This window comes from Anopheles stephensi, chromosome 3 (assembly GCF_013141755.1).
Source record: "Anopheles stephensi strain Indian chromosome 3, UCI_ANSTEP_V1.0, whole genome shotgun sequence".
In the NCBI taxonomy this organism is placed as follows: Eukaryota; Metazoa; Arthropoda; class Insecta; order Diptera; family Culicidae; genus Anopheles; species Anopheles stephensi.
Window position 1 is genome coordinate 26,524,012 of NC_050203.1, and position 23,534 is coordinate 26,547,545.

Genomic DNA, 23,534 nt, shown 5'->3' on the forward strand with positions numbered 1-23,534 from the left:
TTTGTCAAGCTTGTTTACAAAATTAAAATTTCACAAAGCAAGAGTTCGAATGCATACGGAACTCAATTATATTTAATCGTTTTGCTAAATGATGTTCTGATCTGTTTTAATAAAAGTTAAATAATTTCCAAACTTGAACTATTTTTTTCACCGTACCCGTGTTTCGCGTCTCGTTAAAGGTTAACTATTTCTCCATAGAGACTCGACCGCACTGCAATTGTCTTGAGCATTTCTCACGCTGTCTTCAGTTTTTCTCAGCAACGTGAACCGTGCGGACGCAAACTGTTTACGCTCCTTCCGAACACCGCCAAGTGATGCATTTTGCTCAGTTTCTGACCAAATTGTGACCGTGCTCGATACCGTCTCCCCAGCAGCGTGGTAGTGAAAGGTGAAAGGAAAACCCGGATAGTAGTGCGTGAGGCGTGAAAAATCATTCCATCACCACCGTGTGGAAGCGGCTGGCTCAACTGGCTCCCGTGTGCGTTGTGCTCGCTCTCTTGTGTGCGTGAATGCTGCTCCGTGACATCATCATCGTCATCATCAAACATCATCATCTGGGAGCGTTTGCATAGTTTGGTGAATAGTAAGCGGGTGCCGAACACGCGTACCTAGTGACAGAGAGTTGTTAAAATCTTTGTTTAAAAACGGATTTGTGAAGTGTGTTTTAATTTGAAAAGTTTATAAATTCAACAAAAAGTACGAACATCAGTACCAGACACCGGAAAACACAAATCATCATGTAAGTAAGTTTCCGTTTTATCATCCCGGTATTCGCTTCTCGTCAACCAGTATTCCACAGAGGAGCATGGTGGATATTTATAACAACAAAGAGAAAAATGGAACAAAGTCGCGAGACTTTCGATGCTGTTAGAATAATTAGAATTCTACCCACAAAACCCCCCAGACACAGTCCGCATTTTTCCTTCTGGCGGCAGCCATGTTAGATTTTCCACGGCACGCTTGGATGCTGCATGGTGAGAAAAAGCGCTAGTAAAAGGCACAAAAGGAAAAAGCACACATCAGCTCAAAGCCTACTACGTGCCGTACCATCTCTGCGCCTGTTGGGTTTGCCGGTATTCAGGCGTCTGGGTCCCGTCTCCTTATGGGTTGCGTATCGATTTTTCCGCAAAACCATCACGGGCGTCAGAAAAAGTTGCGAACCGCACGCTTCCCCCAAGTGCGTGCGTGCTGCAAACTAATTTCACTTTGACAAATGGATAGAAATGTCACTCGGTGTAGTGAGTGTGTGATAGGCTGAGGTTGGACAGTTTTTTTTTCGACATGTTCTTGCTCATTTCACGCCACTTCGAATCTAATTACAAGCATGGATCGTTTCTTGCGACCTTACCCCACCGGGTGCGGGTTGGATGGATTTTTCTCGAAACACTCACGCCTGGAAATGGCCATGTTGGGCCAGTTCCGCGCCAACGCAACATGGCGGGTTCTTCCGCAAACCTTCGGGCATGCCAAATATGGTGATGCGGTTGCTCTTGAAACTGTCCGACCCTTCAGGCGTTCGAGCGGTGATTGCCAATCTGTCCCGGGAGGAAGGGGCTAGCCGCGGCGGGGTAGTGATGTTTGTGCTCCCCCAGTAACCCATTTAAAGCAAGCGTCCGATAAATCCGGAACATGAAGGATGATTCGTGCGCTACGTCACGAACATGGTGTGGAAGTAGCTTGGCGTATTTACATACACTGCTTTCCTTAAGTCAAAGCAAAGTGGCAGCGCTTGTTTGCCTTGTCTGAAAGATCGCGAAACGATCGGTAAATGTCGTGTGGGAGAAGTTTCTAGTAAATCGGGTTCCTTGGAAAGTAAAAAAAGCACTCTAGGAACGTTGGAATAATTAGTAGAGTGCAGTTTAGTTAAGCCATTTCTGCTTAGTAATTAAGCATCATTAAACCAAGAACCAAATATTGAATAGTTCTCTTACGCTAAATAAACTTATAAACTTACTTTTGTGTAAGTTTAGTTCCTAAAGGTCCGTCTGCACTACTTAAACTCCTCGTCTCAAAACTAGTTTAATTATGGACAAATCTAACTTGGTATTTGCATAAACTGCTATCAGGCATACCTTTTTTGATATTCCACCAGTTGACACTATAATTTCGTATTTGGCGAGAATAGCTTGGATCTAGATAAGACTCATCCGATGAAATTTACATACTCATGATGTGTTTTTAGCTTACCATTCCTTTCCATACTTATAAGCCTCGTAGGCGTCCAACGTGGCCATCTTTGGACTCTTTCAATGCTCTCCCTCGAGTGTAGTTTGATTCCAATCTGGCCGATCGATAAGTCTAGACTAAAACCTTCCACCCACCAGCTATCCACGTTGATTTCCGATTCTGACTCCATATTTGATGCAATTCTGCTCCATCTCAACCGCCCGAACAGTCACCAGACCAGCTAGTAAACAAAACTTCTCGTTGAATCATCGTAACCGATGCACATCCCCACGTGCAGTAACCTGTGTGCATGGCCTTGGCCTGTTTTGCGAGCGAGAAGAAACTTTTAAGGATTTGCAAAAACTTACCCCACTTCCGGTTTGCTCATCAGGGAGGGAGGACTAACAAATCGTGACCGAATCGTGGCGCAAGATTCGCCGTAAAACCGGTTGCTGTACCGGTTGGATAGCTGATGCCCCTGCATCAACGCAACCCGCCTTGCAACGGGGCCGCAGTGGGCACAGCGGGTGTTGCTTTTGGTCTTGTCTTTCGCATTTTTTGTTGTTTTGCACCACACAAAACGAAACAACAATGACGTAAGTGTAACCTTCGCGCTCAATCAGCGAACGTTTAACCATATACCGGTTTATGCTTCAATTGGGTTCCACTGATGAAGCATCGGCCCACTTGTGTTATTGTGGTTGAATTTTTTTTTTGGCTAAATTCGCTATCGAAATGAATCAACTGGCTATGATCGTATGATCGTGTGCCTTACTTTCATTTCTGGGCAGACTTTTCTACTAGATTAGCTTTTGGCGTTGGTGGATCAAAATATTTATTGACTAAATGTGTTTATATAGTCGATTTACCGGAGATATAGGCGATTTATTTTAAATGTGTCTATATAGGCGATTTTATTATTTTATTTCAACACTAATTTTGCATTCCTTATACAATTTTCTCAATTTTTTTAGGTATTCTATTAGGGATTTGCATAGGAACTTATTAGTTAAAGTTTGATAAAACATTATATTCTTTTATGGTTCAAACCGAAACACATTCGTATTTTTTATCATTTAGAGGGAATTTAATTTTTTTTCTTTTTTTCAACATTTTACATTAAACTTTCATCGTTTACTCTATCGTATACCCCTTTAAAAAAATTATAAATTAAAAGAAACGTTTGCTCCATCCTTCACAGCAGCCCTTTCTCTCGCTCGTAGTCAAACAATTGCGCCTGTAGTAGTGAATCCGATTTGATCAGCTGCTGCTGGGGGCGCTCGGAAAGGGGGACGTCGAAAAATCAGCTGAAACCATCAGTTGACGGCGTGTGGAGCTAAACAGTTACCTGCTCCAAAAGATTAGTCAACGACGGAAGCTGTGAGCGGAAGCATACCGCAAGCGAGCGAGTGAGACAAAGCAGCAGCCTGTGTGTGGTTATTTTGGAGACCGCGAACCGCACATATTGCTCCACGGAGAAACACCAATATTCTCAAACGAAGGGAGAGATTGTGAGAGCGAAAAAGGGCGAACCGTGGTATTAGAAAATTGTTAGAAGCGAGAAAGAAACTCCTTCGAAAAAAGGGATTTTGTGGAGCTCTCTCGCTCGCGTAGGGCTCCATCCAACTCTCGCGGCTCCAACATAGTTTAGAGGAACGTGGGGCTAAAAATCGTAAAACGTTTTTTTTTCTTTTGCTACCTTACTAAAAAAAATCATTATTTTTTCCATCCATTTGATTTGTAATTGTTGAAAAAACAAGATATACACCTCCTAAAATTAATAGTAAACCCCCCCCCCCCCCCCCCCAAGGCTCTTTTGGCCCCTTGCTCCCGTAGTACACAATGAACGTGCGTGATGTGCCGCGCAGCTTCGTTTTCGCTCAAATGTGTTGGAGCCATCGAACGAGAAAGGTTAGTAGTGCCTGGCGCTAGCTTTGTTGTGTGTATTAGAAAGCGCCATACCGACCAGTAGCTACCATTTGTGACAGTGATATTTGCAGTGTGTGTTTCTGTGTGCATGAATTGTCCAGCATGAATGGCACCCGGTTCTAGCTTCTATTGATTTTGTGATGCTGTGGCGCCACAGTGAATGGTTTCGGGAACAAAAGCAATTCTAGCAAACAAAAGCATCAAAACCACACAAAACCCCGTTGCCTCGTGCGGCTGTGTGTGACTGTGAACGGGCGTGTGATTCGGTTGTGTTGGTGATGTGGTGAGTCGAGTGTCGCGAGCATTCCTGTTGCCACAACAAGCAACAACGCCAAAACCCCGGTCGGTCGGTCGGTCGGAAAAGTCGCCAAGAATGGTGGCTCGAGTGGAAAATTGACGCATTTCTTTTTCTTTTTTTTTCGTTCCTCATTTTCCTACCCGGCCTACATTAGTTTCCCCTTGAAGTCGGAACGTGGAAAAATAGACGAAGTTGGAATTTTTATGTGTGTTTGAAATTGTGCTCCCTTTGCTTGTGTTGTGTCTCCAGCGCAATGTTTGGTCGTGGGTCATACGCCCCGGTACCAACGAGGTGATGTAGTATTGGAATGGGGACGTCGTTGTTGTTATTTAGACCCGGCAGGGGTTGAGTTCCTCTAGGGTCGTCGAGTATTGGGTTTCAATCACAATAACTTCTTCGCCCAACCGCCCGTTTGGAGCTAAAGACTTTACCAGTGACTCATGCACCAAGAAGAAATCGTCTGTTGGATCAAACAAAAAAGACTTCTTGCTACCGAGGGCCGTGAGTCATCGCGCCAGACTTACGGAGGGGTGCCCTGGTAGCTTGGTGCCTTGGTTGGTCGTTTTGTGTCCCGCGAGCCGTAGCAGAGGAGAACGTGTAACGACGTACGTGCGACTACGACACCAGTCATGCAATCACGCTCCAGTAGCGTATAAATCATTTTCTTAAGTAAACTGGAGATTGCCACCAGGCGTTTGACGCCACCAGGGCCCGATAGACAAATTGTATTGGTAACATTTTCACGTAATACCGCATTTTTTGCGAACTTCCACGTCATCCACAACCATTAGCAGGTGACAGACATAACCGGGCAAAAGCAAAGCGAATCAAACAAACAAACCACGCCGTTATCTTGTGAAATTCCAAGCCTATCATATACCATCAAACTGGTGGGTCTTGCGTCGTTTATCGTTGCTCCCCAATGCCGTTGGACCAGCGCAAAACAAGCTCAGCAGAATATTATCAGAAGAAGAAGCGGAGAAAACCGAAGCTGTATGCGATATGCGCTTTCTGGAACAATTCTCTACCCGTGCAAGGTTTTCCCTCGCCAGATCTCCCAGACATCGGGAACGAGGGAAAATTTTATCCCGTACTATTACCGTTTAGTGCGTTCGTGCCTGCAGGCAATCCGGAGTGCTACCGGGGGCTACCGAAGCAAGCGCGAACCACCTTTCCCTACCGGTACATTGAGTACGGTACAGATTATAACAGACCACCGTTTGGATGTAATTAAGATTGTGCGAACTGGGCGGGTGGAGTTTATCAAGACCCCGAAAAGGCAGCTTGTAAAGCTATCCGAACGTCATGATGGATGATGGAGTTGCCGGTTTCAGAGGCAATGAATGATTGCGATCGTTGATGCGGTTATGCGGTTTACCTATGCAACAGACTGATGGAAAGGTCGTGGAAGTTTGTTGCAAACGATAATCACAAACAAAAGAAAAAAAAATCATCTTGCGATAGTGTTTTTTGGAAAGGAAAAATTACCCTACACTTTCACTTTTCACTTGGCTATTAATTATACTGATTAGTATTTAAAAAGTATCATTAAACCTGGATTTGCTGGCTGGAATTGGTTGGGACTTTCTTTCAAATGTTAATTTATCGTTTTAATTGATAGTTACGTATGAAAAGAAGTTAATTCCTTTATGGCAAAGCAATGATCGTTGCTCATATATAGTATATAATAGCGGAAGTAAATTTATTTACTGACGAAATATTAAATAGGATCTTTTTCTTCTTGACTTAACGATTCTTGGCCCGCCATTTTTGTTTTGCTAGACTTATTGATACCACGTAGTGTAAAAGTTATTCCGCACTCTGGGAGAACGGCTCGGATGGGATTTGAACCTCGGCCTTTCCGTGTAATGACTAAATAAGATGTGTTCTATAATTTCTTTCATTAATTTAAATTTTTTACAAATTTTAAATTTAAATTTTTACAAACTTGTCATCAAACTAAAATCCTTAAATTAATTGATACGTATACGAAGTTTTCCCCTGTGAGTATACTTAAACTCGATGATAGAACTGGCATTAAATTTCATCCGGCTCTATTCATTAAATTACGCAGGACTTACTATTATACGCATAAAGCAAGTCTTAGTAGCGAGATATTACAGGTCAAGAGCCATTTGCCCGGAATCGACTATTTTTACACATCTATTATAAAATAAAATTCCACTTATAATCTTGTATTGCTGCGAATTAATAGCCGCTTCGCTTTCACTTGACTTGGAAGATTTGTCTCCTGTCAAGGAGTACGAAAAACTTGTTTCAATCATAAACAAGTGCGCCCTTGAGGCCCAAACAAGGCGCTCCCACCAAGCAAGGACATTTAAAAAACCTCCCACTCCTTGGTGGGACAAGGATTGCCAAGCGGCTTTCACCAAGAAGCGTGAGGCATTTAAAGCCTTCCGGGACACGGGCTCGAGGTCTTTATATGAAAAATATAAAGGACTGGAGAGAACGTGCAAAAACCTGTTGAAGGCGAAGAAAAAGGGTTATTGGCGTAGATACGTCAATAATCTAGACCCTGCCACTTCACTTAATTCGCTTTGGAGAATGGCTAGAAGGATGCGAAACAGCAACAACATCAATGAGAGCGAAAGCTTTTCTGGCGAGTGGCTGTATGAATTTGCCCACAAGCTTTGTCCCGATTTCGTTCCTGCGCAAAGCTTTACACAACATGCGCCTGGTAGTGACCCTAGGATGGATTCACCGTTCTCAATGGTAGAGCTGTCACTTGCTCTCCTATCAAGCAAAAATTCCTCCCCAGGTCTGGATCAGATTGGTAGCAAATTGCTTCAAAATCTGCCCGACATAGGGAGGAAACGTCTGTTAAGCATCTTTAACAATATGTTGGAGGTCAACAGCGTTCCGCAAGAGTGGAGAGAAGTGAAAGTTGTCACTATCTTGAAGCCTGGCAAACCGCCATCAAGACACGATTCGTATCGGCCAATATCGTTACTGTCGTGTCTGAGGAAACTCCTTGAAAGGATGATTCTTTTTCGGTTAGAAGAATGGTTGGAATCAAACAACCTTCTCTCGAATACCCAGTTTGGTTTTCGTAAAGCCAGGGGTACTAATGACTGCTTAGCCCTTCTGGTAACAGAAATAGAGCTTGCTCGTGCACGCAAGCAAAACATGGGATCTATTTTCCTGGATATACAGGGGGCATTTGACTCAGTATCACCATACAAGCTGAGTCAAAAATTAGAAAATGTGGGGCTGGGTCCAAAGTTGAACAACTTTCTGTACAACCTTTTGTCGGAGAAAGCTATGTATTTCAACAATGGTCATGTTCAACTAAAGCGGACCAGTTTCCATGGACTAGCACAAGGGTCCTGCTTGAGCCCCCTGCTATATAACTTCTATGTCAGTGAAATAGATTCTTGCCTAGCTCCGAACTGCAGCATTAGACAATTAGCAGACGACGGCGTAATATCTTTTGCAAGCAGCGACGCCGCCGAAATACAACTGGCTTTACAAACCACTTTGGACAACCTTTCCGAGTGGTCTGAAAACCTTGGTATCAAGTTCTCTGCAAAGAAAACTGAGATGGTAGTCTTTTCTCCTTTCAGCGACACGCCGAAAAACAGGGAGAAAAGACTATTTGACCCGAAAATTGATGTCTTTTTGTACGGTGAAAAGATATCAACTACCGACAATTTTCGATACCTTGGTGTTTGGTTCAATTCAAGACTAAACTGGAGTACACACATCACCCATCTGGTGCAAAAATGCAGTAAAAGAATCAACTTTCTAAGGACAGTCACAGGATTCTGGTGGGGCGCACATCCATCAGACGTCCTGCGACTGTATAAGACAACGGTACTATCCGTGTTGGAATATGGCAGCATATGCTTCCATTGGGCATCCAACACGCATATCCTCAAACTGGAGAGGCTACAGTATCGTTGTCTTAGACTCGCACTAGGGAGCATGAAATCAACACACAACATGTCCCTAGAAGTGATGACCGGAGTGATGCCGCTGAAACTACGTTTTGAAATGCTGTCGCTTCGCCTTCTAGTCCGTTCTTCAGTATCAAATCCCTTGATCGAAGAAAATTTTAAAGCGCTTCTAGAGACAGGTTCTAAGAGCAAAATCTTGAAGATCTATGAAGATTTTGTTGCCCTACAAGTGCATCCTAGCGCTCCACAGGCATTAAACCGTGCTGCCCTTCCTGAGACCTACAGTTCCCTTTTAACAACAGATTCCTCGTTGCACGAGGAAATTAAGACCATACCGAATGATCTTCGCCCGATGGTAGTTCCGGGCATTTTCAGGGATAAGTATGGCCATTTAGACCAAAGTAGCCAGTATTATACTGATGGATCATCCTCTAAGGAAGGCACCGGCTTCGGCGTTTTTAGTGAGTCCGCCGAAGCATTTTTCAAATTGCGGGAGCCGTGTAGTGTCTACACCGCAGAACTAGCCGCAATCTTGTACGCGCTATTGATTATAGCAGCGAGACCTTCGGATCAGTACTTCATCTTTACAGATAGCCTTAGCGCTATTGAAGCACTAAGATCCCCGAAGGCTGTTAAGAGCCAGGATTTCCTTGTCATTAAAATCATAGAATTGCTTGGCTCCATGTTCGACAAGGCGTTCAGGATTTCGCTAATTTGGGTACCTTCTCATTGTGGAATTCCCGGCAACGAGAAGGCAGACTCACTGGCCAAAACAGGCGTCCAACAAGGCGCATTTTACGACCGTCCGATCTCGGCCCGAGAGTTTCTTCGCCTACCACAGCAACTTTTCCTGTCTCGCTGGCAGAGCATGTGGGAGGCGGATGATCTCGGGCGATTCCTTTTCTCGATCTCTCCGCAAGTGTCCCTGCGGCCTTGGTTCGGTGGGCTCTCTGTAGACCGGGCATTCATACGCATGATGTCTCGACTTATGTCGAATCATTTCGCGTTGAATGCTCATCTTCAGCGTATAACTCTGGCTCAGACGAAGGTGTGTGGCTGCGGTGACGGATTTCACGATGTGGATCACCTTCTGTGGTCCTGCGTGGAGTTTGAAACCGCAAGACCCTCCTTGTTGAGCGCAGTCGAGAGCATCGGCAGACGACCGGGTATAGAAATAAGAGAAGTGTTGGCAACTAGGGACCTCGCCTACATGAGGCTCGTCTACCGATTCGCCAGAGACAACGGTCTTATCCTTTGATTCCACATCCCTATTATCCTTCCAATCCACATCCGCCACTCCTTTTGTTATATGTTGTGTTGTCTTTGTGGTAAATGTTTTATGTAGTGCAACGGGTATTGCGTTGACCGGGCTGTATAATTCGAGGGCGATGTCCATACTGCCGTAAAAGGAGGCAGGCTTTTTCGTCTGTAGCAGTGTGCTGCAAGTTAGCCCAGCTTTGATACGGCGGGTCCACCTGTGTTGATGCTGGGCTCGGGAGTGGTCGGCGGGTACAGCCTCGTAAACAGTGGAGTCACTCCAGCTGTTGCGAGATGGAATCCGCCGATCGCTTTTGAGTCCGATGTTGACTTGGTCGATCATAGGCTGTGTCATGGCTGGGCTACTTGGAGAACATTGCACGCAGAAAAATTCATGTTTGTACTGTCCAAATAACTGTGCTTGTTTGTTTCAGTCCAGACCCACATCACACACTTCAATAGTCAACCGGAGCGAACCAACCCCCATCGAAGCCATAGCCACAGCAATAGAACCGGACCAATAAAAACTTACAACACACACACATACCCTCACAATAGAAATGGACAGCAACCACCCATTTTCCCTGCACAACCGAGCATGCCCGGGATATGGCAAATAACTAGGAGGAAATGCCTAGTTAATTTTGTTAATTGTTTTTTCTGTGTGAATATAATTCACAGTCACCCCATGCGGTGGTGACAATACGGCATCGGACCGTAATACTCAATAAATAAATAAATAAATATAATAATCTTGTATTGCCATATGGAATGAAAAGCCCTGCCATGTCGCTGGTCTACTCCGACATGCATGCCTTATCTTTCGAGCAAGAACCTTCCGCTGTCTATTAACACTTCAACGTACAAACGTATGCAGATTGAAAATAAAACTTCTTAAGTATGTGCATCTGCTCTGAATATTGGTCAAGTGGAAGGCGTCTGCTCGTCACTTTAGATAACACCGAAGAGTGGTGGATCGTTCCATCGCACAACAGTTGCGCGTTGAGCAATTTGAAGTTGCTAAAGTTGAGTTCCACAGCTACTCTATTTTCCTTTCCTATTAAGTCTATCAAAACTTAAGCTCGAACAAGTGCCACGATCGAGGCAAGTTATTCGATAGCCCGGTATGGTTCACAGGCTACCGCATAAGGCAATGCATGCTTAATGTATTCTAATAAACCATGATGCATCGGTAGCGACGTACAGCAGCAGCAGTAGTAGCTCCGTTACATCCATCCGGAAGCAGCTGTTCAACCGTGTGGAACGCCGTGTGGCCTTATAAGGAAGCCATCAGGTGCAGTGTGCACAACACAAACTCAAGACGACAGGTTGCGGTTGGTACTCTATCAAGCCGAACGCTCTCGCAAGACCGTTCCGGATCGCTGAGCAAAGACAAGCAGTCTGTGCCCTGATTGATCAGCAATTGATTGAGTGGAAACCTTTACCGGTTGGGATGAATGTGTTCAATCAGCTGAAAAGGTGCGTTTCTTTTATGAGCATTGGTGGAAAGTTACTCACCAAACGGATAGACCTCTTTTTGTTGGTAACTGATATCAATTTTCCGGTCTCTGCGCTACAAAACACTTCCCATGTGGAAAAGGCAGGTATCAACCTCAATTTCGCGTTGCTTCCGTGTTCTGGATCTATTTCTCCAGTTTCCCAACACACAACAGTGACCCTTTAGTTCCGGTTAGGTTGAACTTGTTCTGCTTTGAAATATGACCTCATTATGTTGTTCTTTTTTGTTACTCAAAACCCCTACAACTGACATGAATCGCAAAATGAGGATGAGTAGCAAAAAAGGGAAGCTAGAACTAGAACTCTCTCTAAAAAATCAGACACCTTCCTGACGGCAACTATGCATTCCGAAGCTTGGAAACTAAAGCCTTACACCATTCTCCAATTTCGGTATGAAAATGGGAATGATTCTTGTGAGTAGGGCATTCAAACGTGGGTTCATCAACAGCGGTAGCAGTGTGCCTCGTCAAGACTTATTTATGTTTCTCCTACCTGTATGTTGAAACCGGCCAACCAGGTTCCCATTTGAACGTGATTTTAGTTGGAGCTAGCAACGACACTAATTAACATATCCATCACCATCGATCCGACCGTCCTGGTGAGGTGACTGGGGACTTTTTGTTGGAGAACCTACTTATGTACTTAACGCTCTTCCACTCAACTCCCCACTTAGGGGAGTCTATCGATCGCTAGTGCTGGAGCTTTATTCAGGAAAATGTATAGGGAAACCAGTACTGGAGGGTGCCAAATATTATGTGAGATCGATTAATGAAGCAGTATAGTGCCTCTGCACACGAAACCCTTGGGAGGTCGTAGAATTCTTTGGGTCAACTACCCCCTAAGTTCTTGCAGTGAAAGGTGTGTTGTTCGGAACACTAAAATGGTAGTAAAAATCCGACTCCTTCAACTTGACTCGGTACATGGTTGTACTAAAAGGGGACCAGTAGCTCCTTCAACTTGCCCATTTTCGATGAAATGGCGTAGCTCATTGAGCTTGTTTGGGAAATTCAATGTTGAGGTCTTTGATGACGAAAATTTCTCAGTCTCTTCTAAACATTCTTAACAATCCTTAAATTTAACTTTACACGTCTTAAAGAAATAAAATAGTAGAGTAACTTGAAGCTCCAGCCGTTTTATATTTTTTATTCCGCGCAAAGAAAAAAGAAAATCTCCAACAAAACTGAAGAAAGTTGAATTAATTTCCCTTTCTCTTCTCCCCTGCCTGTCAGTCGCTGTATCATAGGGGGCCCCCATCAAACGAGTTCAAGTTCGCTACACTGCTTCACCACACGATTGCATATTTACTCGCGTGGAAATCATTGCATCATTTACCGCTGGCAGATGACCGAAGCACGGACCGGTCGGTTGGTCGATCGTTCGTGTACAGTTCTACCAGCACGGTACACGAACTTTCCCTTTTTCCGTTGTTCATTTTTGCTCCAACAGTGCGAGCACTTGGAGCACCACACCCTTGCTCGCAATGAAAAATGCAACGAATTTTAAAAGCAGAATCGTAGCTGTTTTTCTTTCGGACGGCCACTGCCAAATGAGTTTATCAAGCGCTGAAGGTTTAATCTATCACGCCATTAGCAGAATAGGAGGCAGAAGCGTAATAGACCGCACGTCAATACAATTATTGAGGAAAATTATGCTTGTTTTGAAATGTGTAACGTGAGCTCCACGTGCTCGCCATGGGAGAATTTTCCAGTGGGGGATTAAATAACAGTTCCACCAATAGAGATCCAGTAAAAATAAAAAAAGAGTCAACATTGTTGTAAAAACGCATTAAAAGGACGCCCCTTCGCTGTACGACGGCATCACTCTATCGCTTGGAATCGATGCCTTAAATATTCATGAATGTCACCATTCCGGTGTGTATGTGTGCGGCGTGTGGTCGGGAAATGTGTACACGAGTATAGGGAAAATTCGGGTCAATGGACGCGGGCACGATTGCGATGGTCTCGTACACACCTAGGGTCCGATGGTTCTTTTCTTCCGTGTGGTGAATTTTCTTTCCACGGAAAAACTCAACGAACCGAAAGCAAAATACAGCAATTCGTCTCATGCGGACTCGCTCGCTCTCTCTCTCTCTCTCGCTCTTCTTTGGGTGATGTTGGGTCGTAAAAAGACCCACGGCTGTGGAGACCCTTTTTCGTTGGGAAGGACGTGTTTGCTGGTTTGGTGTAGAAAGCGGGAAAGGAAAACTCATTTTTCTTTGCTTTAATAACATTTTATTTATTTTCCCTCTCTCTCTTTTTCTGACTCCGTTTTCCACTTCCTCGCTGTAGTGACCACAAAGTACCTCATTTTCTAATACCCTTTTTGCTCGGTTTCATTTCAGCTCCAATTTCAGTCGTGAAGTGAAGAAAAGAATTCAATTTAATACGAAGTTTGGCGAAGTTTAGTAAAACCGGAAGTTAGCTAGGACTCCTGGTCCGGATACAGCAAACGGAGTGCAATCAGTTGTGATATTATTATTTACTTATTTATTACTAAAAGAAAATCATCCTTTTCTCAGTGATCGGTGAACAGATCGATAGCGGTGACCTGTGTGTGTGTGTGTGAGTGATAAAAGCAAAGAAAATCTAACTGTGGTAGAAAAATATTACACTTTCTAAACCACAGCAAAGTTTCGTGGTGTGCAGAGGTGATATTTTAGTAAAAGCGTAGGACCGGGAAAACAACCCAACCACATTCCACATCACCATGGAGTTTCGCTTCAACATGCATCCGCTGTTCCGGTCGCGGATTGTCCGGATAAACAACTCGCTGCTGCCGACCGGCTTTACCGCACAGTCTCGTCGTGTTGCACTGTAAGTAATTATCTACCGTAGAAATTTGGTGTTTTAAGTCCCACATTAGTTCGGATGGTTCGATTATCTCGCTAAATTATCTCACTGAAAGAGGTTAATCTGATGGGGGTTTTAAAAATTTGCCATCTAAATTACACCCCAACAATGATCTGTAGTGGGAAGAAAATTAGCCAGTTTTGAGTGAGGTATCGTCCAGTTTTTGCTTTCTTCCGTTTGATCACACAAATTTCAATAATGGTGGACCTATTGTTTTCACCGGCACCGATTCCAATTTTGTTGTTGAGGGGTTTGTGACTTTTTTTTATTGGCATGCGCAAAAAAAAAAATGGGAAAATTATACGCCATTAGTGCGAAATGTTTTGCCTCTCCAAAAATGGGTTAGATTTATTGCTCTATTGTTACCATCGCCTTTCTGGCTGGGGGATACAATACAAAAGTAGAGTATTTGGTGGTGGGCAAAGTTGTTTTCTTTTTGGCGATGATGTGCCAAATGGTTTTGTTTGTGGATTTCATTTCACGATTGTTGGAATATGGCAACAAACAGCACAATCAAATTCATTATTGGCTTTTGGGAAGACAAATGTTTATTTATACTAATGCAGTTTTGGTTTGTCTTTGGGGTTAGTTAAAAATTTGGGATTTCTCACAGCTCGAAAGGAATTAAAATAAACCATAAATAAACAACCATAAGCTGGGCTGTTAAGACATTGTTATCTTCCAGTACTAGTGCCACGTTCAAATCATCATTTGTAGACTTAATGACACCGAATAGTCAGTCCTTAGTACGGGGGAACGGTCCGGATGGGATTTAAATCCCGGTTCTGTCGTATGAAGACCGGGACCGTTGTCACCTCTACCACAGGGCCGCCCATAACGCGTCTACTGAATAGTCTTTAAATTCTAAAATCTTCTTTAAATCATATTTCTAATATTTATTACAAATTCGTTTACGCGTGACTACAACATGCAGGGCAGGCCGTCCTTCATGAATAAAAAGGAATTGGAGGTTACATCGCATTCCAAGCTTCTCTCGTGCAGTTAATTATGGCAGGGCTCGCAAAACAGCAATTTGTTTAAATCCCATTCAAACTGCTTCCTTTTGTATGACTAACTTTAATCCAGCATTGATCAATGAAGTTATGTCAATCCAGAACCTCTTAACGTTGCGCTTTTAAAACAAGTAAAACTAGTCACCTACTTTAATAGAAAATAGTCAAAACAGTGAAGTCTTGAGAACTTTGAACTATATTGTTTTACAGTCACCGAATACCATGTGTTTTTGTTATCATTTCGGTGTTTCAAGATATTCCTAAACGGTAAGATTTGTTTATTTACACACTTGAATCATCGCTTAAAATAAAAATAAATAAATGAGTTGGCTTTCTTTTAAGTTTTTTTTTTTAAATTAGATTTTGCAGCCTCATAAATATTTGGCTTTACTGGAGTTTAACGTCCTAAAAGCATTTAAAACATCGTCATTATTAACTTGAACGCTATTAAATGACTTACCTTTATGGGCATAATTCATTGTACAAATATTACTCACTCTTGTCCCACTTATTTCCATATTTATTGCCATAATTACTGCACATTGGCCATTAGTTTCTCCATACAAAACTAAAACAATCGAAGCGTTCTCAAACTGCTTTACCCGCCTTGGTTCTTACGTGCCGAGTATCTACCCGTCGTACAGTTTAAACACGTGTTTGCGACCATATTTGCCTACTTCCAAAATTAGCGGCTCCATTAATCAAATCGTGCCCCCCTCACTCGTGCTGGGAAGACCTGGCATGGCTTGGCGTATACCACATCACGTCAACACCTCGTTCCTGGTACGTACAACTACCACCGGCTGTGTTCGGAAATAACCACGGTACCCCCTGGTACAACGTTGATGAGCATTAGCATGCGACGGCTGTTTCCGACATAAGCCAGTCAAGCTGGCCAAGCCCAACGCGGCGTATTAGATCGCGATCACTTTTTTGCTGTCGATTGAAAATTTAACCTATCGCAAACCTCCGACAATCTCCGAATGCAGGGTGGCGAATGATTTATGACCACCGGAAGTGCTCCGCCACAGGGTAGGTGTTAGTTTTGGCCCGGCTCTTGCTGGCGAAAGGGTGATAAAAATTCGATTATTACTCTCTTCCGGGGGAGTGTATGTGTGGTTATGAAATCGCATGCCAATCTTGCGGCACGTTTCTTGATTGTAGATTGATTTATCGACCAAGTGTTTCAAGTGCTTTCCCTTTTATTTCTTTTCAGCGATGCTACGGCACAGATATCGGAGATCATTAACACGGTCGGCTCGATGTCGGCCCAGGCACAGGGTTTGTCCGTACCGGTAACGACCGCTCAGAAGCTGCGCAACTCGGACCATCACATCTACCTGATGTTTGAGTCGGACGACAAAAAGTAAGCTTCCCTGGTTCAGTTTTGAACCGTTTTTGCATATCTGATCCAGGTACCTTCACTAATCGAGCTTTTTTTAACCCATTTTTTGTAGTGGTCTCGTCGTGGGCATCCTGAAGGTGGGCCGCAAGTCACTGTACGTGTTCGACCCGTCCGGTGAGACGGTGAACGTGACGGCCCCGTGTGTGCTGGACTTTTACGTGCACGAATCGCGCCAACGCGGCGGTCTCGGCCGTGAACTGTTCGAGCATATGTTACGCGAGGAAAACATACAGCCGGACGAGCTGGCCATCGATCGGCCGTCGGAGAAGCTGCTCGGTTTCCTGCAGAAGCATTACGGTAATTCCGGCAGTCCGATAGAGGACGATCGGGGGGCTTATCGAGCGAGCCGGAGGCGTGTGCAATGTTTGTTCGCATGCTTCCGATTTATTGTAGGGCTGTCCGTGATTAGATTGGTGGTGATGGTGGTGCGCTGTGTAGGTTGTAATCCACGACGGAACGTTTAAATCACGCGACTTCGCTGCACTGCGCTACCACGAGCACGGGCACGCAAAAAGAGCACTGCGAGGTGGAATAAATATATTTCGCGGTCGTCGCGGTCTCGATTCTGTGGTCTAATAAGGAAGACGAAGGACTGACCTAGGGAAAAGAAAATTTTTTTTCAGGAGAGAGATAATAATACTTACAGAGGAAGATTTCTAAATTAGAATATTAGTTATTAGTTTTTTTTATTCATGAGGGACGGCCTGGCCGTAATGCTAATTATTAGTCATTTTATAATTGAATATTTATGACATTTGTTTAGCTTTAAGGTCTAGCTTTAACAAGTTAATCGGTTGAACCTAATCTGTTTTTTTGCATTATACCCCAACAGGACTGTCAAAGAAGATTCCACAGATGAACAACTTTGTCGTGTACGAAGGCTTCTTTGCGAGCAAGGCACACAACTCTTCCGACATCGATGGCCGTCGCATGCACATTACCGCTAGGTAAGTTTCACTGCGAAAACGTGCCGCGGGCTCTTAGTCTAAGTATACCTGAAGAAGCGCCCTCTAACGGTTGGATTATTCGGGACGCGATTAAACGTGGGACGTGGTAGCGGTAGCTAGCTAACATCTGGCTAAAAAACCACCGACGTTACTAATCCTTCACTTGAATATCATCTCTCTTTATTCTCACGCTACGTACCGACACCGATCTAACCCTGTAACCCTCAAACCTTTACTGTCCTTTCCCTTGCCAAAAACCTATCCAACTTATACACACACAAACATACGCCACGCCGGGGATAATGCACACGTTGGTGGTGACGCAGTCCTAACACGAATCTGTTCGGGCCAACGTTCACGACGACGGAGGAAAGACGTCGATCGACCTCGCAGACCCGAACGAACGTTGCACCGATGCCGATCATCGCCCAACCTCCTGTCGGTCGGTATGCGGCCAAACGGCCAACCTGCAGCATGGCACAGGTAAATGATCCTGCTATCCGTCCATAGATATTCCAGTTGCAGAATTTAAATGTTGCGTGCGTAGTAACGTAATGAAACTTGCACTTCTAACTCTTTCACTGGCTTGTGCTAATTATTTTCTTTGTGCTACCATCGTTTTTGTGAGTTTAATCGCTAAACAAATGCAGGAAGTGTGGTTTGATCAGTAGAAGGAAAAAACTCCCTTTTGGGGAAACTGTTTGCCAGAGCGATTGCGTGTGAGCAGTAAAACTGGAATAGCTCCTAGAGTTCCAAAACCTGTTTCACTGCTTTTGCATCTAAAAATGGACAAACACTTGGGTGCGCTCTTCCAAGGATAAAATTCTTGAAGAATTCTGCTCCTACTCCTACTACGGTCATTACTGTCATCGTTTGAGGTGAAATTGTTGCATGCTCTGCTTTAACCGCTCGCAATCACGCTAAGCTGGAAGAAATCTGGGAATGTTTCCAGAACAATTTCTTTATGGCACTGTCGTAGAAGGGTGATAAAGAACAATTTAAATAAATAGCTTATGAATGCCGTCAGAACATGGGGAACTGTTTACCACGGTTGGCTACTAAGGTTGATATGACCCATTTTGAATTCCTTTTAGGGCTGTTTTGCATTTTGCTTCTCATACATTTCTGGGGTGCAATGTACGAATTGTTAACATTTTTGTCGGAATAACGCCATTTTTCTTTGAGATTCTTCAATGTGAGGAAAATTCAGTGATAATAAATTGTATTTATTTTCGTGATATTTCTGAAAAGCATTAGCTTAGCGTCAGACACGCCTGAAAGTATGCAAATTTTGTTATAGTTGAATAATTTTCCTTCAAATATTTAATATTTTTTTCATGGGCCAAATATATACTCCAGCTAATAATAAAAACATTTTGCCGCTGTCGCCAATCAATAAAAATTATTTCAAACATTTTGATTGCATACTTTGAGGGGCTGTAAAGAGAAGAAGAAATTTGGCATTAAAAATTACAAAAGTAAATAATGCTTCAGAATCATTGCTGGAAAACGAGTTCCTTCCCCTAAAAGAATAAATGGAGATTTTTGATATTTTGATTTTCGAACGATAAAATCGAGTCTTATAAATCATCTTTATAATTGCAATCATGAATCGCTACGCGATCTTTATAAACTCAGCCAAGCAAGCTGTCACACAATCGATTACTTGCAGGGCTTTCCGGTAGGATGTCCGCCTCGTTTGGGTTTCAATTAGACGCCCACAAAGCGTCGCACTGCTAGTGACTAGTTTGCATCCAATTACCTTGCTACACCCGTTTGCGATGGCTAGTAGATAGAGCCTTCATTGCAATAAATCGTCCAGTGTTTCGCGCTGCAGCGCCATTTACCATCGTTCTATCCGCTTGAAGGACGTTCGCTTGAAAGTCCATTAGAAGAAAGCTCTGCGCTAAGGCGAAGCTTAGGTGTGAATCGTGACCGTACAGAGTGCTGCACCGTTGTGTGATACGATCTAGTCGGATATCATGCAAAGCAAGCAAACACACCTTACATGCTGGGCTGTTAAATTAAGGGGCTGTAATTTTGCTTCCTTTTTTCTCGGAGAAACCTTACTGAACTCGTACGGCAGGGTAAGACTGTGTGGCCTAGCATTTCCAGATTACCTGATTGATTGCTCAGTTCTTGGGAAACCAGGAATGATCGATAGCGGCACGCGAATCGGGACAAGCATGTAGAGCTTTCTTTGATTTGTGTATGGGGCAAATGGATGTCCTTGCAACGGTGCATTGGCTTGAAGTTTTCTCCCAATTTTAAAGGGAAAGTGGGAGAACTATGGGAGAAGTACACCTCATCATGCAATCTACCCGTTGGTCATTTTATGATTGGACATTTTAAAGCAGTTGACCTCCTTTTCACCGTTCGAGTTTAAAAATTTGAATATGGATACCACTTTCACGTGAAGCAATCACACTTAACGATGCAGAAGAACTAGTTTTGATGGTTTTTTTCCCATTGCTAGTGGCCTGCACGCAACGACCACTTGAATGAATTCAACAACCGAAGGCAAAAAAGGCACAACAATGCACCACCGGCATGTTGTTGTTTCGGAAGCTATACATAACCGGAACATGTCAGAAAAAATATGGAGCGAACCTCATCCCACTTCACTTTCACGAGATAGGGAGACACAGTTAATCAGGTCACGCGAGGGAGCTGGCCGTAGGTATCCTGCCGTGCTCTCGTTTTCAGTGTCAATTTTCATTGCCATATCAGACAGCGCACACCACTAAACGGCTAAGTGTTGCATATGAATTAATGAAGGCAATAACATGCAGAAGCTTTTAACTGCTCTATTAGCGTATTTAACAGTGCTGTAGCTTTAGTGATCGCCCAACGTGACATCCTTTCTAATACTAGAACAATACCAGCTACTTAAAAAAATTAAATTAAAATTTCCCGTTTTAAGCGCCTCAAAGTATGCAATACGCATAACACATTTGCTAGTAAAACATCATGCGCCTCCATTACTGGCCAAATAAATTGCGAAATTCCTCTTTGCAGACTGTTTTCTATAAAAAAAATCATTTGCAAACTATTAACGAACTATTTTAAATCTCCTTTTCTGCAGATAATTCACAACAGTCCGACAGCAGTGTCCACGGAACCGAACAGGTAAAGCTATCGTCCCGCAACCCGTTCCCATCTTCCCACGGAGGGCAACAGGACGGTCCCCGCTTTCAAGCACCGAGTTGTGTTGAAATGTGATTTAAATTAGCAAGGAGTCCAACCCACCGCTTTCAAATCTCGCTTCCACCTTCATACCATCCCAAATTCATTTGCTTCTTCATTCGGTTTCAAGTACATGTTTTGTTTGTGTTGTTCGTTTTTTTTTTTCAAACGTTTATTTTATTTTTCAATTTCTTTTCAGCAATTTTACCTAAAACCGGCACCGATTGGCTTGTTATAGAACCTTATATGTACCTTTTGCTTCCACCAAGTGTTTGGTCACTGATTGAAAAAAAAATCGTCTATACGACGCACTGCGATACCTGGATAACTCCATCTGCCTCTCTCTCTCTCGCTCGTTATTGTGTTTAAGCACCTAGATTAATAGTATTTAATCAAGAAAAATGATCTAAATTATTCTTCCGAAAAAACGAAGAAGAAACACACACACACACAACGAGATCAGGCTAAGCTTAGGATGTGTAATGTTTCCTGGTTAATTTTTAAGCAAATCGGCCGTTCGCTCACTGGACCGTGTGCGATACGGTGGGTTGAAGGATTAATTGTTAAATTAACTTATTTAAATCCCAGTTTTTCCAGTCCGGGTACATGCTGATTCGGTTCCGATTACACGTGTTAATTAATGCTTCTGTTATTCTGGGCAAAGTTGGAACAAATGGAAAACTCCAAATTGGAACAAAGAAAAAATAAAACCGCACATTTGTTCGCTTATTAAAAAGTGTTTGTTTTTGTGTGTGTGTATTTGTTGGGTTTTGTTTCTTTATGTATGTTATTTTTGGTTTAATTTTCTTTCCTCGTTTAAGGTTGTGTTCAGTAAGTTCAGCATTTAGCGCATGTTTCTCATCGGCCGCAGATCAAGACCGTGGACGTGCGTCATCATTGTAATTCGTTTGCGCATTACCCCCACACAAAAACCCCTTTAGCAGTAGTGCAATGAACAGCCACCCTCCCTCTCCGGCTGTAGTTGTGTTAGTAGCGGTTTGGTCGCACGTTGAAAATGGTTCGCTTTCTTTTTTCCCCCTTTTTTCCGCTCGCCGCGCCATGTTTGCAGCACCGCTAACTCTAACGCTAATGGGCACGCTAACGGTGGTCACGGGGAGGTTGACGACGACGACGAGCATCAGCACCGGTACGAGACGGATTCGATCGATGGTGGTGAGGAGCAGCGGTTGGCGGACGAGATGCAACGCATCGAACTGCACCCGGCGGTCGGAACCGGCGTCGGTACCGGTGATGATGCGCCGAACGCACCGCACCACACGCACGCGCTGGAAGTCAAGTTTGCCGACCAGCCGGAAACGCTACCGTACGAGGACATGCCCGAGCCCGGCCCCGACCCGGACCCGTACGACTTTCATCCGCACCATCTTGAGCTGCAGCACGACGATGCGGACGGTGGTGGATCGCACCATTCCTTATCGCCTCAATCTGTCAGCCAGCAGGCAACGCCGGAACATCCGTCGGGTGGTGGCGGTGGCGAGTACGGGATGCCGGGCGGTGGACGGAAGCCGGCCCGCTACACGAAGCAGCACACGGGCCTGAAGAATATATCGTTCGGTGTTGGGGCGGCCGTGATGCCGAGCGGCAAGATGGAGTTCGATCAGGAGGAAAACGAAGGCTTCGGGTCGGTGAAGATTAATCGGCCGATCGGGAAGTCGGGAACGCGTGGCAGTCTGCACGATGATAATGAGTCGGTTTACTCGAACGGAAGCCAGCAGGGTGCTGGTGGTGGTGGTGGACACTTTGATCTGAAGTTTTACCACAACAAGCTGTGGTAAAGAAGGAACACCCGTGAGCGGTGGAAGTTACCAAAGAGACAACACGGAGTAGAGATTGGCGTGAGGAACACTGGTTTGAAGTAGAATTTAGGAACGATCCTCAGAAAACCTAAAGAAGGATGAAGTAGTTAGTGACGCGTACAAAAGCAGGGAAGCTTGTTGAATGATCTGAATCTTGCCCCGCCGCTGCTTCTTGACATTTTGTTACGTAGGGCTTCCTTAGGTGTTTGCCGAGTGTTGGCCGCGTTTGTTGAGTTTTTGTTGTGTTGGTTTTGACTTTCGTTGGATCGGTTGAGGACTCCTGTTGTTAGCCTGTGGTCTGGTTTGTTTTGCCTACACCCGTTAGTTTGTGTATGTGTGTGTGGTTGTTTCGCTTGTGTTTCGTGTGTTGTAACTTTCATCACCGCCATCCGCTTTCGTTGCAGCAATGTGCAGCAGGACTTTCTGAAGGATTACATTTTACATTGACATGTGAGTCGTGCGTAAGCTCCCCTGCTAGAAGCGGGGCCTCTCCAACCTGAATCTCATATACACACAGCACATAATAGGTCATGAGAGAATTACCAATGAAAGAAAAGGAGATCTGTTGTAGCTAACAGTAACAAAGAGGTAGAAGAAAGAAAAACGCGTTACCTGCCGATCTTTGCCGACATTATCAACATCATCGTGGTACAACAAATAGCAGCCGTTTTAGAACAGACTCAAAACAGTCCTCGTTAGCGTGTAATATCTCCATCGCGGACTCTTTCGAAAATGTACGTACTGCAGCATTATTTGCAGTATTCGTGTTAGTGGTAGTAGAACTGTCCCCGGATTTCCTCCAATATTGCGCAAAGTCCCGATGTAGGTAGAGCGTGGTCAGATTCATATAGAGACCCTCCCTTCCGCTTCATTCCCGCTACGCATACATATATTTCTCTCCTATTCGATATCTATGAATGGACGTTTTGAAAAAATAAACCAAACATCGGAAAGAAATGTTTAGAACTACTGAAAAGCTTGAGTTTTTGATTAAACGGTGTTGCCGAAGGTATCCAACAATATACATTTAACATCAGAATATTACTCAATTAATCCTGAACCTCGACTACTTAATCTTGGAGAAAGCTGCCAAGGCAGTCAAGTACAGAGTCCTTATTTAGTTGCTCCTCAGGATCTGGTCAGGTTTGAGGTCTTGGCGTGCAATGGAAGACCTTTCATCTCCTCTCCAGAGTCCTGTATGGCTGAAAAAGGACTCTCATGGGTTGGGTCTT

The 23,534-nt window shown here is 44.0% G+C and overlaps 1 protein-coding gene across 12 annotated transcripts; it reads left to right on the forward strand.

Annotated features, from left to right (window-relative positions):
- Positions 1-229: 229 nt before the first annotated feature.
- LOC118511483 (alpha-tubulin N-acetyltransferase) lies at positions 230-23,278 on the forward strand. Of its 12 annotated transcripts, none has more exons than XM_036054621.1 (8): positions 230-739; positions 13,427-13,898; positions 16,164-16,313; positions 16,405-16,649; positions 17,185-17,299; positions 17,626-17,782; positions 20,385-20,428; positions 21,555-23,278. In XM_036054621.1, the coding sequence occupies exons 2-8, from the start codon at positions 13,792-13,794 to the stop codon at positions 22,279-22,281; spliced, it is 1,545 nt and encodes a 514-aa protein (XP_035910514.1). In that variant the 5' UTR covers positions 230-739; positions 13,427-13,791; the 3' UTR covers positions 22,282-23,278. The 12 variants fall into 12 exon arrangements, with proteins under 12 accessions (XP_035910514.1, XP_035910525.1, XP_035910526.1 ...); XM_036054632.1 differs by having other exon boundaries at positions 230-576; positions 13,604-13,898; XM_036054633.1 differs by having other exon boundaries at positions 231-388; positions 13,604-13,898.
- Positions 23,279-23,534: the final 256 nt, after the last annotated feature.

Excerpts from the sequence above, each read along its gene's own strand:
- LOC118511483 (XM_036054621.1), top strand. The coding sequence starts at position 13,792 with ATGGAGTTTCGCTTCAACATGCATCCGCTGTTCCGGTCGCGGATTGTC. Across the intron at positions 13,899-16,163 it reads CAGTCTCGTCGTGTTGCACT|CGATGCTACGGCACAGATAT; the intron begins GTAAGTAATTAT and ends ATTTCTTTTCAG. Across the intron at positions 16,314-16,404 it reads TTTGAGTCGGACGACAAAAA|TGGTCTCGTCGTGGGCATCC; the intron begins GTAAGCTTCCCT and ends CATTTTTTGTAG.